The following is a 19,721-nucleotide window of genomic DNA, read 5'->3' as shown; positions in this document are numbered from 1 at the left end:
CACTTAAATTACACATTGTCCTCAATGTGTCCCAAAAATAAGTTTTTAGGTTGATTGAATGTGTAAAATGGTGTTAAAAGCAAAATTTTATGTTACTGGCATCCTGGACACGGCCCCGTGTCGGTTGGACATGACCCCGTGTTCAACTGCCAGTAACGAAAACTTCCAGAAGATGGACATGGGGGCGTGTTGGTTGGGCACAACCCCGTGTCTAGCAAAAATCTGCAGAAATTAAACAAACAGCAGATCTGGGAGGTGGGCACGGGGGCGTGTCGGCCGGACACAACCCCGTGTGGACAGTCTGCAAGGCTGAAAAACAAGTTTCTTTCTCCGGTTTTCCTGTCCTGGCTTTAGTAGTACTAATGTTTAGCACTCTAAGCCTCGTTTGTACCTGTTTTATCAGTAAATACCACACCAAACAATACCAAACGTCCTAAATTACCAAGTTAAACATCCAAACCATCAAGTTAAAGATAAAAACAAAAGCAGAAAAATAAAAATAAGTTAGGAAAAGTAAATTGTTCCACACTTCGGCACGCAAGCCGGAAATTGTTCAATAGAAAGGGAATTTTACCTGTGGGATCACCAACCAGCCGCTCCTACTCCTGCTCCACCCGCCTAGTCCATGTCTTCATCACTGTCACCACCTCCTTCCCCATGCCCCGCCATATACTCCCGGATGCTTCCGATGTCATCTTAGATATCGGTGATGTTTCTTTCAATGGCTCCGACCCGGTGGTATGTGTTGTTGGCGAGGTTGTAGGCATTCCTGGTGCACATAAGATTTTCCTGTAAAAGATCATGTAAACTCGGAAAGTTAGGAAAACAAGCTCCTTGTGAGGAGGACTGGCCCGGTTCACCGTGGGGTTGGTACTGGTATGGGGGAGGTGGAGCGTGAAGGACTAGCGCCTCTTGTGGGTTCCATGCATGGCCTTGCATCCTCTGAAAGCTTACCGACCCGTCTTCCGCCTCATAGATTAGGTTCATGGAGCGACAAATGTGTATATCAACCCGTCCTGACCATGGGCTCCTTTCAAAAGACCTAGGTATGCGCGTGAAGTGCTTGAAGAGGCAGTACACCCATCCCCCGTAGAAAATAGGGGTTGGTGCATGAGCAAGCCGGTTCAGATGCATGTTCCGGAGTAGGAGGAATGGAACATCGAGGGGTCTTCGGGTGTGAATGCAGTGGAGGACTACCAAATCTCTCAACCCAACAACGCCGCTGCTGTCATGTCTCTGACTAAGAGAGTAAGCAAGGAGCCTATGAATGTAGCGATAGAGCGGATCCCTTAGCTTAGTGCTCTTAGTACTGCTCGGATTGTAGAATCCTTCCCCAATCTGAGCCCATGCGGCTTGGCATGCGTTTTCATCCAACTCTCGCATTCCCCCGGTGTTTTCTTCACTTCCTGAATCCTCTTCTGTATACAGCCCCACTATTGCCCCGAATTGCGCCATAGAGATCGAGTACCTAGTTCCACCACACCGAAATGCAACACCCTCATTGTCGAAAGGGTCGCACCTTGAGTTAAAAGTGAAGGTGCTATAGAACTCCATGGTGCACTCGTGTACCGATCGAAGTCGAGTGGTTAGGGCAACCCTTAGTGGGCCGGTTACGAGGTTATTGAACCGGTCAAGTTGGTTCACCATGGCTAAGAGGTCCGTGCATGCTTGCCTTGGGTATTCTTTGGGTCTTGTTTGAAGTGTGTCATATCTGGCCCTGGTATCGAGCTCATTTGCGTTGAATCTTGTGAACTTCTTCGACATCTGAAAGAATACACCAAAAGTTAGCATGAAACAGTGAGGTTTTCGGAAGAAACTGCAAACAGTGAGCTGGACACGGCCCCGTGCTCAGTGGGCACGACCCCGTGTCCAGGCGTCTGTTACTCAAAAATTGCATTTTTCGACCCGGTCCCGAAAATCTGAAAGTTTTTGGCCAAGTAGGTGCGGTTTCCCCCGAAATGAAACCCCAAGTGCCGTTTTTCCCAAAACAAACCATTTACCCTTTCAGTTTCATCTTTTTCGGTTCAAAAAACAAGGGTTTGGGGTTTTCATGAGAAATCGGGCAATTCTATCAACAATACAAGTGTATTTACTTCCCATTACACTAATCTAAACTAATGCTAACAGATTATTGCAAAAATTTGAGGTTTGATCCGGATGAACTTCAAGAACCCTAGATTTTTCCCCAAATTTTTGATGTTTTAACTACATGCAAGTAACTAATCTAACTACTAATGATGATAGAATCATACCTTGATGTAGTTAGAATGAGAGGAGACGTCGAAAATCTGCGGAAAATCGCCTGAACCAGAGCGTTTTTCGTGGAAACGGGGCGTGTGGAATGGTGTAACTTATATGAAAAGAGGGTTTTATCCCGACAGTTGCGCGGACACGGCCCCGTGCCGAGCAAAGTTTTTGAAAAATCTTTTTTTTTTTTAAAGTGCTCGTGTGAGTGCCCTGTTTTCCCAAAAAAACTTGGTTACAAGACTTACCGAATTCGATGTTTACCCACTTGTTCGTAACATACCAGGTATGATGTGGATGCCTTTATTCGTCGACCGTTTGAAGCGAGATCTCTTCCTCTTCATCCTCAATGGATCCTTGATAGAGTTTCAGCCGTTGGCCATTGACTTTGAATGGAATTCCATTCCGAGATTTAATTTCTACTGCACCGTGAGGAAAAATATGGGTGATGGAAAAAGGTCCTGACCACCTAGATTTTAGTTTACCCGGAAATAATCGAAGTCGTGAATTAAACAATAGAACCTGATCTCCCACTCGAAATTCATTAGGTTTAATGTATCTGTCGTGTAAATTTTTCATTCTTTCCTTATAAATTTCTGAGTTAGAGTATGCATAATTCCTTAATTCGTCTAATTCATTTATTTGACAAAATCGATTTTTACCTGCAATTTCTAAATCCAAGTTTACATTTTTTATTGCCCAGTAGGCTTTGTGAGCTATTTCTACCGGCAAATGACAACTTTTTCCATAGACGAGCTTATATGGGGTTGTGCCTATAGTGGTTTTATAAGCTGTTCGAAAAGCCCATAAAGCATCATCTAATTTATCGGCCCATTCCTTTTTATTTAAACCTACGGTTTTTTCAAGTATTTGTTTTAAACCTCTATTAGTCACTTCGGCTTGTCCGTTTGTTTGAGGGTGATATGCCGTTGAGACCCGATGATAGACCCCATATCTTGTTAAGATTTTTTCGAGTTGATGGTTACAAAAATGGGTACCTCTATCACTTATTAATGCTTTAGGTGTTCCAAAACGAGAGAATAATTTATTCAGAAATCTTACCACTACTCTTCCATCATTTGTTGGAAGTGCCTCGGCCTCGGCCCATTTAGACAAGTAATCGACTGCCACAAGTATATATTTGTTTCCTTTTAACGGTGGGAAAGGTCCCATGAAATCGAGTCCCCACACATCAAAAATTTCACAAACGAGAATGTCATTTTGTGGCATTTCGTTTTTGGAAGAAATATTACCTGATCTTTGGCAAGCATCACATGTCTTGATAAGACTTTGTGCATCTTTATATATGGTCGGCCAATAAAATCCTGAATCAAATACCTTTCGTGCGGTACTAGCGGCACCATGATGTCCTCCATATGGACCTTCATGACAATGGCGGAGAATTCTTCGTGCTTCGCTGCCATGTACGCACCTTCGGATGAGTTGGCCGGCACATATTTTGAAAAGATAAGGGTCTCCCCAAAAGTAATGCTTTACATCAGCAAAGAATTTCTTTCTTTGGTGATGTGGCCATCCTTTGGTGACTATACCGCTAGCTAAGTAGTTAGCGTAGTCGGCATACCATGGTTCTTGTCTACATTCCGCCATTTCCAGGGACTCTGTTGGAAATTTTTCGTTGATTTGCTCGTCCCTGGTTGCCTCCAAAGCTGGGTCTTCTAGGCGCGAAAGATGATCTGCTGCTGTGTTTTCTGCCCCTCTTTTGTCTTTGATTTCAATATCAAATTTTTGGAGGAGTAGAATCCACCTGATCAAACGGGGTTTTGCATCTTGTTTCTTGAAGAGGTATCGGATGGCTGCATGATCTGTATAGACTATAGTTTTAGAAAGAACAAGGTAAGAACGAAATTTATCAAAAGCAAACACCACAACTAGTAATTCTTTTTCAGTGGTTGTGTAATTCTCTTGTGCATCATTAAGTGTTTTACTAGCATAATAAATCGGGTGGAAATGCTTTTCTTTTCTTTGTCACAAGACTGCTCCAACGGCAAAGTCACTTGCATCACACATGATTTTGAAAGGTAATTTCCAATCGGGCGCTATCATGATAGGTGCATTGACTAGCATTTCCTTGAGGGTTAGAAATGCTTGATTGCAATCCTTATCAAAGATGAATGGCGCATCTTTTTCAAGTAATTTTGTTAGAGGTCTTGAAATTTTCGAAAAGTCTTTGATAAACCGTCTATAAAATCCGGCATGTCCTAAGAAACTTCTGATTGCTCTGACGGAGGAGGGTGGAGGTAATCGAGAAATTGTGTCTATTTTTGCTCTATCAACTTCCATTCCTTCACTCGAGATCTTGTGACCGAATACTATTCCCTCTGTTACCATGAAATGGCATTTTTCCCAGTTAAGGGCGAGGTTAGTTTCCTCACATCTGGATAGCATTCGTTCGAGGTTATCGAGGCATTGGTCGTATAAATCTCCAAAGATAGAAAAGTCGTCCATGAAGACTTCCATTGTCTTTTCTATCATATCATGGAAAATGGCCACCATACAACGTTGGAATGTTGCAGGGGCATTACATAGACCGAATGGCATGCGTCGATAAGCAAAAGTTCCGTAGGGGCATGTGAAAGTTGTCTTTTCTTGGTCTTCAGGTGCTATTGGAATTTGAAAGTAACCTGAAAAACCATCCAAGAAACAGTAAAATTTATGACTGGATAGTCGTTCTAACATTTAATCAATGAAGGGCAAAGGAAAGTGGTCTTTCCTTGTTGCTTCATTTAATCGTCTATAGTCTATGCATACTCTCCATCCTGTGACGGTTCTTGTTGGTATTAATTCATTCTTTTCATTAGTTATTACCATCATACCTCCTTTCTTTGGTACTACTTGGACGGGACTCACCCATGGACTATCGAAGATAGGATAAATAAGTCCGGCGTCAAGTAGTTTGATGACCTCATTTTTAACCACTTCTTGGACATTTTGGATTTACTCTCCTTTGTGGTTGTATTACTGGTTTGTAGTCATCGTTCATCAGAATTTTGTGCGTGCACATGGAAGGGCTTATTCCTTTTATATCTACAAGCTTCCAAGCGATCGCATTTTTATGTTTTTTCAACAGTCTAATTAATTTTTCTTTTTCTACACTATTTAATTTAGACGAAATAATTACAGGTGAATTACCATCTTTGTCTAGAAAAGCATATTCCAAACCTTTTGGAAGTTCTTTGAGCTCAAGGGGCGGGTCTTTAGGAGACTCCTTATTTTGGGGCTCATCTAGATCAAGAACTTTAAAGGTTTGTTCTATGGCGACCTCTTCTTCAATAAAGTGGTCAATCATTTCACTTATATCGGGTGGCTCATCTTCATCTTCAATTAGGGGGTCATTGTTGCCAAAAGGATATTTCATTGAACGCTCAAGATCTATGCTCCTTTTGAATGCCCCTAATTGAAGAGGTAGATTATTAAATTTCCGGTTTTTCAAAGCTTCGTGAGTTTTTACAAAAGGTCTTCCCAACACTAGAGGAGCGTCATCGAGGATGACAAAGTCGGTTGGAATAACCATTTGATTTGTTTGAACCAAGACGTCCTCAACTACACCGGTTGATTTTATTACTCTCCGATTAGATAGAAAAATGGGTATTTGAAGTGGAGCAAAATCACTAATACTTAATTTTTCGAAAATGTAATTAGGCATTATGTTAACACAAAGATCCTTATCAATGGTGACGTTACTAATAAATGAATTTTGAAAAAAACATGGAACCGATGTAATGTTAATTTCAAAAGGGTCTTCTTTTATTAGCTAAGTTTGATCATTAGTTAACTTAACACTTACCATTTCCTCAATTTTAGTGTTAGTGTTTAACTCTTTTAAAAACTTAGCATGAGTTGGTATTAAACAATAATTTTCAAAAGAAGGTGACAAGAGATTAATTTCTTCAAAATTAGACTCTTCTTGAATTTTAACGTTATCGGCCTCACCTTTTTCATTGTTTAACTCATGTGTCGGTTTTTCACTTACTTGTTCTTCCATTTTTAACTCTTCAACTATCGTTTTTTTATTTAATTCTTCTCTTGCGCGGGACTCCTCTTCCCTTGCGCGAGATTCTTTTATGCAACGTTTGAAAGTTTTAACGTGTTCTAATATCCTATCGGTCACTTCGGTGATAGAGAAAGGATCGGGATCCTCAAAGCTTGAATCCGGTTGTTCGATCCTTGGTTCCTCATAGTACTCATATGAAGTAGATGGTTCATACCATTGTTCTTCATTGTAAGTATATGATGGATAAGGGTCGTAATTTTGTTCTTCATAGTACTCATATGAGATAGGTTGTTCACGCCATGGTTCCTCATAATAAGTGTATGAAGGCGGTGGCTCATACCTTGGTTCATATCTTGATTCCTCAAAGTATGAGTATGAAGGCTCATACCTTGGTTCATCAAAATATGAGTATGAGGGAGAAGGTTCATACCTTTGGTCTTCATAGGATGTGTATGAAGTCGATGGCTCGTACCTGGGCTCCTCATAATAGTTGTATGAAGTGGATGGTTGAAATAAGTTACAATATTGTACCGAGTGTGGGTTTCCACAATTAGTGCAATAGTCTCCCCTATAATCATCCTCCTCATAGGTGTAGTTGTAGCCTCCTGAGTATTGATCCATAAGAATCACTCAACAGACCACAACTGAGTCTCGGGACCAGAAAACAAGAATAAAGACGGAAACAGAGGCTGGACACGTCCCCGTGTTTGGTGAACACGGCCCCGTGTTCAGGGTCTGTATCTGGGCGTTTTTAATAAAAGTTACTGGTCTCGTTGAGCACGGGGGCGTGTTCAGTGAGCACGACCCCATGTTCAGACTCTGTATCTGGGTGTTTAACTAAAAATATGCAGCACAGCCCCGTGTTCAGGCTACTGTAAATGCAAACTAAACTAAAATGCAGAAAAATGTGCGCGCGTTTTGAAAAAGTTTTGAAAAACAGATTAGGCCGTCGATTTTAAGCTTTCTTAAAATCCTTGTGTCCCCGGCAACGGCGCCAAAAACTTGATGTGCGTTAGGTGTAATATATTTTAGGTGTATATTTTAAGCCCTTTTTACACTTTTTAGCCAAGTTTTAAATTTATAAAACACGATATTTACTAACACTAAACACATATATGGGCAAGTACACCCATCGTGGACGTAGTATAGTGTTGGTAAGATACTGAGGTCGTCCAAGGACATAAGAGCTTTTAGTATCGGTTTATCCTCAACGTCTAATCAAATCAAAATGTTAGAAAAAATGTTTTAAACTAAGAAAATAAAACTAACTAAAATGCTGAAAAATAAAATAAAAATAAAAACAGATAGACAAGATGAATCACTTGGATCCGACTCGTGTGTAGTGTAACCTTTGATTATTTTCGCACTTTTGCGCTTGTTTAAGAGATTATCTTAGTTAGTGTAGCAGGCCCCTCTTTTAAAGGCGACGTTACCCTCAACCCAGTAGTTTGAGTCAGCAAGGATACAATCCTAAAGGGTCGGATTATTGAAAGAAAATGAATTAAGTTATTAATGCATAATGTGGTAGGCCCCTCTTTTGAAGGCGACGTTACCCTCAGCTAAGTAGTCTGAGTCAGCAGGGATACAGTCCTAAGTAGCTGGGTTAAAGTTTTAATAGTGGTTTAACTTATGAGGGGATCAAAGAGTTTGGACCCCCGCCATCCAATACCTTTGGGTATTGAAGGAAGTCCTACTAAATTTGACCCAGGTCCTTTGCAGGATCTATACACTGAACAATGGCAAGACTCTTACCAAACCGTTCCCTTAACCCCCGACCAGGTAGCCAACATACCTCCATATAGACCGTGGAGATATGAATGGTGAAAATCTTTTATTTTATATAGACAGTAAAATAATGCCAAGACACCACGGACAAACGATAAGGAAGAATCACCTTCAACATAAGAAACTAGTAATTAAAGTCATTAATACAAAACCAATTAAAAAGTGCAAAAGATTAAAAATAAAAAGTATTAAACTAAACACTTGTCTTCACCAAGTGATGTAAGAGACTTAGGCAAACATGGCCTTTGATTGTCAAGAACTCTTACGATCAATCTTGGATCCCGAGACGACTCACACACTCTATGATGGATGATGGTGGTGGATGATGGTGTTATGGTGGTGGTGGGTGGTGGGTGAAGTGTGAAGTGTGAGAGAGGTGGTGTGCCAAGGGATGAGTTGCAAGAGCTCCAAACACTCCTATTTATAGGCTGAACAGAAGCTCCAGCACGGCCCCGTGTCCGCTGGGCACGGCCCCGTGTCCATCTGACTCTCTCTTCATTAATTGTAATTCGCAATTACAATAAATGCGCCTGCAGGAAGTTGACCACACCCATGTGTTCGCTGGGCACGGCCCCGTGGTGGGCAACAGAAGCTTCTATGAGTTTGTCTTTTCTGCTGGCACTTGGGCACGGCCCCATGCTCACTGAGCACGGGGCGTGTTTAGTCTTCTGTCTTGTTTGTTTTGCTTGGGAAGATGCTGTTGGGTGGTCGGGCATGCCACTTTTGTTCCTTTTCTTGTATTTATGTCAGATTTAGCTGTATTTTTGCTTCTTTTGTTTATTTGAGCTTATTTAATCCTGAAAATACAAAAGGAAGACAAAAGCACACTTTTTCTAACATTAGTACTAAAAAATGGTTAGTTTTGTGCCACAATTGATGTAGTTTATATGTTGCATTTTGTGCACATTAGTTAACAAAGCTCACGGTTAATTTTCTTTAAACGACGAATTTTTCCCCTTAAATATACTTACACCTCCCAAAGCTTGAATTTTAGACTACACACAAGAGATAATTTCTCTTGACCACTAGGCTATAGTCTAAGTGGCAGAAACTCACGATTAATTGACTTGGCACACCCCTACTTCATGGTGTTTTCTTATAGGGGTCGTGTGATGGAGTCTCGTCCGAAGCAATTTTTCTCTAGGTTAAGCCAGTGGATTTTTCTAATTGTGGTTTTCCTCCTGGACGGGTGAGCTAAATCACAACGTTCTATTTTTCGAACGAAAAGATGATCCATTTGTCAAAATAAGCGTTATGGTTTTCCTCCTGAACGGGTGTGCTAAACCATCACGTTCTATTTTTCGAACGAAAGATGAACCGTTTTTCAGGATGATCACGATTCTTTGATGTTAAGAAAAAATCAAATACACAAAGTTCGGTTTGTATGCAATCAATCAAATCAAAGCGCCGTTCTTCATCTTCTATTTTTTTTTTTTTTTTTTTTTTTTTTTGGAAAAGTCATGACCATGTGGTTTTTTAAATTTAATGCACCAATATTCTAGATTATATTAAATCAAAATATGACATTGTTAATGCACCAATATTCTAGAATATATTAAATCAAAATATGACATTGTTATCTTACTATTTTTAATTTTGATAAGTAGTGAAAATCATGACAACATTTATGTTACAATTTTCTCTAAACATATACAAATTAAAGTTGATTGTTGTTTAGTGTTCACCTATAAATACATAAAAATATGCTTTTATAGTTTATTCGTTTACCAAACGCCTTGTTTACTTTACCGAATATATCCAACTCGTCCACGAAACATTGTGACATCATCCCTTACGTCACTCTGAAGTTTCATCTTTTTCATACAAGCCGCTTCACTTTCACTTTCTTCAACACACCTCCTCTTCTTCTTCTTCTTCCCATCTTTCAACAACACCCCAAACAACCTAAAACAGTCTCCTTCATTATCGTCATCATCAACTTCACCACCGCCCACCACTGTTGCCTCACCAACCACCGTATCGCCACCAATGATGCGACTGATCTGCTCCGGCGAAACCTTCACACACTCTGTCAGAAACGCCACAAGACCGCCGCACTGCTTCTTCACCTCCGCAAGCTCCGTCGTCAGAACTTTCTTCTCATTTTTTAACTTCTCGTTCTCGCTGAACAAGTTTTCAAGCTTTTCCGACGTCGGACGGTCGCCGGGGACGGGATTGTTTGAGTCAGGTGACGAGGTTGAGCTGGAACCCAGGTCGTTTCCAGCACCGGAGGGTGGGGAAGTGGAACCACCATCACCGGAAGTTTTGGGTTTTGATGACGTCACTGTTTTCCGGCGGCGGATTTGGTTGAGAAGCTTCTGCTGGCCACGTTTGAAGTAGTCGTTGGCAAACTCCCATTTGTCGGGAAGTGTTTTGTGGAACCCCTGTAGATATTTAAAATACACTTTTAGTCCCACTTGTTTTGTAGAAATGACACTACGGCCCCCGTTGGGTGACCTCACAAACAGTCTCACAGCTAATATGAGAGGTAAAAAAGGTGTCTTATTTTTAACTCCTTACCATTGAGATAGTATCGTTGGGACTTCCGTCTTATTTTATCAACTGTTTCAATTTGTTACATTCCATTTATTTAATTACTTGTAATTTTCAAGATATGGTAAAATAAGACGGAAGTCCCAACGATACTGTTATGATATAGTTGAAGATGGACTCTATCATGTAATTTAGGTGTAAAATTATTGTAACGTTATTCGTTTAAAAAAACTATTTATAAATAAGATATCATTTATGTAATAAACATTTCTAATTATTTTGACATGAATGTAATCGGGTTTATTAACTCAAGTTAGACTGAATCCACTCGTATGAAAGTCGACGATTAACCAATGCTTAATTAAGCTGTTTTTTTTTTTTTCTAAAAAGTGAACAATTTATAACGGAAACAGTTTATAAATTTATAAAAACCAATGATCGATTATGAATTCAGTTTTAACTCTAAACTCATTTCAAATTTTAATTATTTGCATGCAAAATATTACACAAAAACTCATTATTAGTTAATTTTGTATCGAGCCCTGTCTGTTTTTTTTTTTCCTATTTTACTATATAATATACAATATAGTACGTAGTAATATTGACATATTTTATACATATTATTGGAAACACCAAAATATGTGTGAAATTGGAATTTGTCGATGAGAATTCTCCATCATGACATAATTTAGAATTTGTCGATGGAAATTCTTTTTTCAATTTCACATTTTTTTTATGTGTTTAAAAAAATAATGTGTGAAATTGGAAAGAGAATTCTCATGACAAATTCTAAATTCTGTCATGATGGAGTACACATGTGACGAATCGGCCACTAAGTCAAAAATGTGGGGTTTTCTTTTTCTTAATCTAAAAGCAAACCGACGGCTTGGATATAAAATTGTGCACATCAAACACGTTATTTATTTTTTATCATTAATATAGCAATACAATAGTTAAATAATGTGTTTTGTAAAATCAAACTTACACACCTTATATTTTAAACAAAGAATAGTAAAGTCATCTATTATTTTAGTGGAAATTTCAGCTGATGTTATCAAGTTTCATGTAGGAATTGACTATAGAAAAAAATAAATTGAAACTTGAATACATAGTAAATTTGAATATCACTTCTTGATTATGTAACCCATGGCATTATAGTCTAGTGGTATTTTAATGGTGGGATAAGGCTTATGATCATTAGGTCATGGGTTCGATTCCCACAAAGGGGGTTTTTCCCAGATTTGTTGGGTTTCCTCCTGAATTGGTGTATAGGCATTATATTGCCTAGTGGAGATGGATATGATCGGGTGATTCTGCTGGTGGCACGATGATACTCCAGTGGTCCGTCAGTGATCCAAATTTGCCGTTCAAAAAAAAAAAAAAAAATTCTTGATTATGTAAATAGCGTTGTGATAAGAATGTTATGGCATTTATAGTTGTATTTATTGCGCATTCACTAAGTAGATATGAATATACGATTTTAATGGCAAAGATTTCACTATTTCTACTACTAAACTACACCGATATACGATTTAAACTCTCGTCTTTTCTCCAAGAGCCAAGAGCCTGTATCACCCAGCTATAGCTGGAGTGACGTTTAATTTTATTTAATTTTCAAGTAGTGACAAAGAGAGTTAATAATCATTATACTTGAAGGAGTTTTTATTCTCACTGTAAACTCACTTCTGTTTTTGCATTTGTGACGGTGTGATTTAAAAAAAAACATATACAAAAGTGGGTATCATTGTATTACTACGTGTTAGGATCCTAAGGAAAATATAAATATATATGAAAACATCCTCGATTTTTAAATTCCTGTTTAGACTTTAGACCCCTCAAAAAGGTGAGCCCACCGTGCATTTTTTTTTTCTTTTTGAATGGCTTGTTGGTGATGGCGGTGGAGCTCCGCTTACACCCCGGGCCAGCCTGTACTGATTACCCGTCTACCCAGTGTTTTTTAAAGCAAGTAAAATTTTATCTTTCCACAAAATCCATTGATATTTCAATAATTATTCTTTTGTTGTAAAATTTTTTTATTAAGAGTTAAAATTAAGTGATTGCTTCTAGATTTAACATAAGAGTTAAATGTTGAGAAAAAAATCGTCAAATAACAAACAAGGTTTATGATTATTCCACTAGATTTAAATTATTATAAAAACTTTTCATACCAATGACACAATTTTGAAACTTAACGATTTCTGTAGTTATAAAAATTTAAATTATTATAAAAACTTTTCATACCATCTCATGACTCTTATTTCAGTAAATTTGTAACACAATGATAAGAGATAAACAAAGGAGATTACTTACATAAGTATTAAGCTGGCGAACAAAGCTAGAGAAATTGTTATGTTTGAATGAATAAGGTAACAAATCCCTAGCGAAATCAGCAGTTTTCCAAACCACAAACCCGTTACCATTTTCGTTCCACGAAATCATCTCATTCGTCGTTGGATCATCCACCATCTGATATGTCTTCACCAGAAACGGAGCCGGAGAAGATCTTTGCACCATTTTACCTGATTGAATCTAATTTGCTCTAACTAATAATCTCTAAATAAATTCTATAACCGAAAACGAAGAGTAGTAAACAATTCAATAGCTAAATAGCATGAGAGCGGTTAGAAACTCCCAGCCCCAACAGTAAAAGCCAGAGAGGAACAACATAGAGCGAGCCAGATCGAAAACGGGAAGATTATTGTTGGTGGAAATAGATTGCTTAGATGTCTCCATGATTGTTATAATAAACTTGTTGAGTTTGTATACAAGAAACGTTCATATCTTTCTTATACGATGGAGAATGAACATGAAAACGAATATGTGGATTGATAAAATGTTGTAAGTTTGAAATTCGTTGCAGAAAATAAAAATATTGGGTTGATTTATAGAGGGCTTGGTGGGGTGTGGTTGGTGTTCGGGTGTGAACTAAAATGGATACACGACCAAAAAAAGGAGCAAAAATTCTCAATTTTAAGGCCTACCTTTTCTACCGTTGAATTGTAAACTTTTCTGCTTTTGTTTTATATTAAGAAAATAAGTGTACGGGAAACTAATATCATTCAAAGTTTCAAACACTCTAACCAACATCACCTGTTACAAGAAAAGCAAAAGTCTTCATCACCAAAAAATCATGAGTGGAAAGTTGTTCTTTAGTGTGTAGAACAGTAGAAGTTACTAGCATTAGTAACTTATCTCTTAATTACTTCATTAATAGTAGTTGTTTTCCTCAATAAAAATCACTAAAACCATCCGTAATGGTTAATGCAACCTAAAAGGTATTTTCCGCCATATCAGAATTATAATGCCCCTTCAAAAATGTGTAATGATTAATGTCTCTTAATGCTCTTTCAATCATTATTTTCCATTTTCTTCTTCTTATTTAGCGTTATACTAGAAACTAAGCAGTCCGTAGCGGTTAGCGGACCTCAGGGTGTGTAGTAATCCAAATAGCGATGGCCTATAGCGGTTCCGCTATTAGCGGCGCTAAATACCGCTATTTGGAAACCTATATAGCGGTCATAGCAGTAACGCAGACGTAGGTAGCTGTTTGATTGTGTTAATTCTTAAATTATGTTAGATTTGCAACATGTTTTTGATAATGGAATGATATTACTATGAATTTTGATATTACTATTAATATTTTTCAAAGATATATTTATATATATATATATATATACATAAATTATGCATGGTATAAAAATTATCGCTATACCACCACTATAACCTATATATCATATATCAGACCTTGACCGCTATTCGATTTTGGACCGCTATAACTACATAGATTAGAAATGGCTATTCCTCTTCATGCTCTTATAACACCTAGGGGGCAGGTTGGCAGTGTTGGGAACGTTATCAAGCCTCTTCACGTCCTTATAATGCCCATTACGCATGATCTTATAAGTAACAATGTGTCATCTTTGAATACAATTTACCATCGTCTTTTGTTCATTGTTATTTGCCATATAAGCATTAACTCCATCAATCGGTGGTAACATGTTCTATCGTCGTTAAGACTCAAATTTTTAATAGTGATTTTGTTTTTTGCCCAGCATTCTTTGACGTAATTGTTTACATATCAGTTTATTATTTAAAATATCTGTAAAAAATAAAATAAAATAAATCGTGTTAGATGAATTCAACGTTACCATTTTCTTTAGGGTGGGGGTGTGCAAATGATCCATATCGGGCCGAGTCTATGGTTTAATCATTTTCATCTACATGAGCCCCTCTTTCTTTAAATTAAATTTCATTTTTATTAATTTTTGGAATTTCTAGAAGGAAAAACATTTAAGGATTTGTGTCTTTAGGGTGGGGTGTGCAAATGATCCATATCGGGTTGAGTCTATGGTTTAGTCATTTTCATCTACATAAGCCCCTCTTTCTTTGAATTACATTTATTTTTCTTAAATTTTGGAATTCTAGAAGGAAAAACATTTAAGGACATTTGTTTTTTAAGGGTGATTTTCAATATGTACATGGACCATTGGTCATCGGGTTCCCGTTTAGGACGGTTACCCGTCAGCCCAGCTTTTGCAGACGCGATGTTCTATCGGGCTCCGGCTGCCGCTCTGACTGACCTTCACCCGGAAACTATACTGCCCTTACACGAGAGACTCGCTGGAGTAACAGCTGGATGAAAACCGAGTTACCCTGATGTTTGGAAGTCGTTGATTTTTGTTTTGTCTTTTTATAGGTTTACTAAAAGTCTTCTTTTAATTTATGTTTAGATGGATTCTTTTGATTACAAATATATATCAATTAAGAATCGTAACCAATTCAGATTTAAACTACCCAAAAACTGGCTATGAAACATGTCGCTATGAAAGTTCTTTGGAACGTACCTAAACGTTAGTTGTTGAAGCAAATAATCGCTATTTAGACCACTCACTGCCAATGTGAGGTTACCCACTTGATAAAGGCATATACTTTTTAGAGATGAGTGTTGATCAGTTCTGTTTAGACATAATGAAAAACATGAAAACATACCTTTGATTGCATCAATACATGTCAGCAGAGAATCCAGATGGAGACGCAGCAATAAAGTTTGACATGATTGTCAGCTTGATCTGGTTCCTCCTTAGGGTGCAATCTAATGATGGTGATGAAGAAAACCGATAAAGGGTAATCGGTTGAGGAGAGGAGGTCGATTGATGTTATGAGAGTAATTAGGTTATGTGTCTAACCCTAGAACCTCTACATAAGTCTCCTTATATATGCACCCAAGAGGAAAGCCTAATTAGTTAATAAGGGTAATACGGCTCATCAACAATTACCAACTAATTATTTAATAGGTTGTTATATATTTTGATCTATATAATGTAAATGATTATAATGGCTACTAGATTAAATATAAAATAATATATATTTAATCTTACATTCTCCCACTTAGCCGAGTAATCATTTACTATGAGTATTAGATAAGTCTAATCAGGAGTTAACACTCATTTTAGCCTTAAACAAGAACTATAGCAGAGAAATACAGCCGTTGAATCATTATGCGACTCCGGACCCCCATTAGTCATACTATAGCCTTAATTTAAAACCTAATCGTTATGATCAAAATACGTATAAGCCCTTTGTTTGATTTGTAACTTTATTTGTCTATATGTCATTATGCCGGCTTGACATATTCTTAGAGACATACAAAATCAAACTGGTGAGGAAAATTAACTAATACTTATTCATTCATAGTACGATATGCAATTGCGCACGACCATCAATTAATACCCGTCTGTGAGCTCTCTTAATAAGACTTATGGGTAATAGCCCTTCAATTAGAGGATCCTTAAGCATATCATGAATGTATTCGATACAAAACTTAGTTTCCTCAATTCGTTCATAAACGAATAACTAATTGCGTATCGAAACTTAATGCAGCACCTCTTGAACTGTTATTGTTAAAGGAGTCATGGTAGCTGACTTTATCACACTAAGTCTTCAAAACATTAATTATATGGAGTTAATAAACTTATGAGTCCACTAATAAATTTCCAACAACATTTAGTGAATATATTATGTCGTTATAGCTTAGGTTGTTAATATCAGTGCATTATGACTCCTCCATGAGATGGGTTTTGTCTGCTGACATAAGGATATACCCGAAATTACATTTTATCATCTTTGAACATTACAAAGTTAAAGTAATAAACCAGTTTTTAGTTCTCACTTCTTCTTTAAATTGTAGCCTCTCGTTTCTTTTAAAGATACTGTAATACTCCATTAGATGGTTCACATTAATCTAGACATATCTAGTGTGTTGCACTGTGAGTAATATCTAAACGAGTATAGACTTGAACTTACATAAGGCTTCTTATTAATGAAGCGTAAGGAAATAATCTCATTTATCCTATTATTCTCTAAAGGAAAGCAGTATTGGTTTTTACATATGTAAGGACCCATTTAATGTTAAACTTATGGAACGGAACTAATGTCCTATTGGATCTATCTCAGTATTTTATGATATCTATCACGTAAGAGATATCACTGAGATCTATTATATCAAAGTTTGTGTTAACAATGCTTTGATTTATGTAACATATACTTGTCAAAAGAATATCATCTATATGGACAAGTTTATCTTAGTTGCTCCCACTCATTTTGAGGTAGGTACATTAATCCACTTGATTCTTGATGAAAATAATTACGTCAAGATTTCATCACATTATGATGTTTGCATTAACCCATACATGGATTTTATTGGCTTACAAATAAAGTGTTCTTTAACCTTTAGTTTGGAACTTTCATGTTGTTTTATGAACATGTAAATATGTCAGCCATTTGTTAGGGAAAATTGTTTTAATGTTCATCTAATGTAGCTTTAAACTATTAAAAGCTACTAGAACAGTGATGATCCTCACAGAAATCTTTTGTTAGATATGCAATAAAGATTCTTTAATAACACTTATATTAGGATTTGGTTTAGTTATGAACACTCTTAGGTAATTCAATCAAATCCCAAACGTTATACGAACACATAAAATCAGTTTTACTAGAAAACTGTTTTATTCCATTTAGAAGATTGATTGACACTAATGGCTTAATTCGAAGAGATAGGATCAGTAAACATTTCCAAAATCCATTTCAACTTCAGTTAGGGAGGTTATGTAATCATCAAAGTTAGTAGGCTTTTAAACTTAGATGACCTCCTGAGTTGATTATTGGGTTTTAAAAGTTTCAATTTTATGGATTAGCTCTTGGTTAGGTTGCTATCATTTTCAGGATTCTAAGTTTGTAAGAGTTGGTGCAGTATGGTGTACAAGAGGTGTAATCGGAGTTAAATTCGGAGTGAAATTTAATAACACTCTTCCCCCTGCCTCTTGTATTCCTTGCAAATCATGATAAGGACTTTGACTATGTCACACCCCAACCGATGGCGGAAACATCGGGGCGCGGCACTGAGCGAAACAGATTGTCCAGAAGTTTCCATAACAATTACATTTACCAAATATTTTAAGTAACACGTCCCATACCATGTCATATAAGATAATATAATTATTACAGTACAAATCTAGGCAGATTGTTCTGTTCTGACAACTCAGGTTTCATTAGTACAAACGACTATTTGTTGGTCTCTAAGACTCTTTCCTAGCCTTGATTTCCAAGCAAATAGACACCTTAAGCACCTGTCACATACATTAAAATAAAAGTCAATACACATAGTGTAAAGGCGAGCATACAAGTTTGATAATAGCATATAGAGTTCGAAATAGTTTACGCATAACCAGCACGTACACTGAGTAAAACGAAGCATGTTAGTTATCAACATGAAACTATCGATACCAATGACTGCGGGTTAACTGCCCAAGGCAGTTCGTAATACATGATCACCACTGTAATCCATGCAAATAAGTGTCCTTAACAACCCCCGTGTGAACGGGTGCTGAGTCCAAACTATAGTACTATTGTTGCTAAGGCAGGTAGACAATATTCCATGTGTAAACATAACAAACAAGCATTCATTAAGTCATGTATAACATGCGGTAACTGTCACACCCCAACCGATGGCGGAATCATCGGGGCATGGCACTGAGAACCGATTGTCCAGAAGTTTCCATAACAATTATCATTACCAATCAATTTAAATAACATGTCCCATACCATGTCTCAAAAGGTAAACAAATTATTACAGACAAAATCTAGGCAAATAGTTTTGTTCCGACAACTCAGATTTTTCAAATAGAGCAATTGTTTATCTGCTTCTAGAGACCCTTGATTTCATTTGTACAGATAACTATTTGTTGGCCTCTAGAGCCTTATTCTAGCCTCGGTTTCCTAGCAGATAAGCATCCTAAACACCTATCACATACGTTAAGATAAAGTCAATACACATAGTGTAATAGCGAGTATACAAGTTTGATAATAGCATATAGAGTTCGAAATAGTTTACGCATAACCAACCCGTACACAGAGGAAAACGAAGCATGTTAGTTATTGACATGAACCTATCGATACCAATGACTGCGGGTTGACTGCCCAAAGCAGTTCGTAATACATGATCACCACTGTAATCCATGCAAATAATTGTCCTTAACAACCCCCGTGTGAACGGGTGCCGAGTCGAAACTATAGTACTATCGTCGTTAAGGCAGGTAGACAGCATTCCATGTGTAAACATAACAAACAAGCATTCATTAAGTCACGTAATACATGCGGTATCGGTTAGCGTTTAAAGTATTGCGTAGTGTGTTCGATTGTGATTTTGTATAAGTAACGTATGTAACACCCAAAAGTGCATAAAGCAAAACGGGATCGAGTATACTCACAACGGTTGATGGATTGAAGGGAGCGCTTGAGAGTAAGGTTAGCCTGAATAGTTCGATAGCAGAACAATAAGTGACGCGTAAAACGGAAACAAATGTCGATGGATCGGTCAGATGGTCGATCGGACGGCAGTCCGATCAGACAGTTGCTCGTGCGGGTGACAATCCGTTCGGACGACTGTCTGGTCGGATGGCCGTTCGAGTGGATTGTTCCTTCCTTTGAGAAGGATGTGTTTGTGTATGATGGCTTGACTTTTGGAGTTTCTGTTGTAGCATTTGAAAACATGGAAGTATCTCTACCTTTCAGGCCGGTCGATCGGTCGGTCGGTCGTTCGATCAGTCAGCAGCCCGTTCAGCTGGGTACTTCAACGAGAACAAATCCTCAGCAGGATGTCACTCGATCGGACAGCAGTTCGATCAGGTGG

General features: G+C 37.7%; 1 protein-coding gene across 1 annotated transcript; it reads right to left on the bottom strand.

Annotated features, from left to right (window-relative positions):
• Window positions 1–9,596: 9,596 nt before the first annotated feature.
• LOC110895633 (heat shock factor protein HSF24) lies at window positions 9,597–13,409 on the bottom strand. Its single transcript, XM_022142948.2, has 2 exons — window positions 12,845–13,409; window positions 9,597–10,425 (listed from the first exon to the last, which is right to left on the bottom strand). Exons 1-2 carry the CDS (start codon window positions 13,046–13,048, stop codon window positions 9,787–9,789), a joined length of 843 nt encoding a protein of 280 aa, XP_021998640.1. The 5' UTR covers window positions 13,049–13,409; the 3' UTR covers window positions 9,597–9,786.
• Between the last annotated feature and the right edge of the window lie 6,312 nt (window positions 13,410–19,721).

Source organism: Helianthus annuus, chromosome 12, assembly GCF_002127325.2.
Source record: "Helianthus annuus cultivar XRQ/B chromosome 12, HanXRQr2.0-SUNRISE, whole genome shotgun sequence".
Lineage (NCBI taxonomy): Eukaryota > Viridiplantae > Streptophyta > Magnoliopsida > Asterales > Asteraceae > Helianthus > Helianthus annuus.
This window is presented reverse-complemented; position numbering and strand designations above follow the sequence as displayed.

Coding starts and splice junctions, on each gene's coding strand:
- LOC110895633 (XM_022142948.2), bottom strand. CDS start 13,048: ATGGTGCAAAGATCTTCTCCGGCTCCGTTTCTGGTGAAGACATATCAG. Junction 10,426..12,844: donor TTCGCCAGCTTAATACTTAT/GTAAGTAATCTC, acceptor AAATATCTACAG/GGGTTCCACAAAACACTTCC.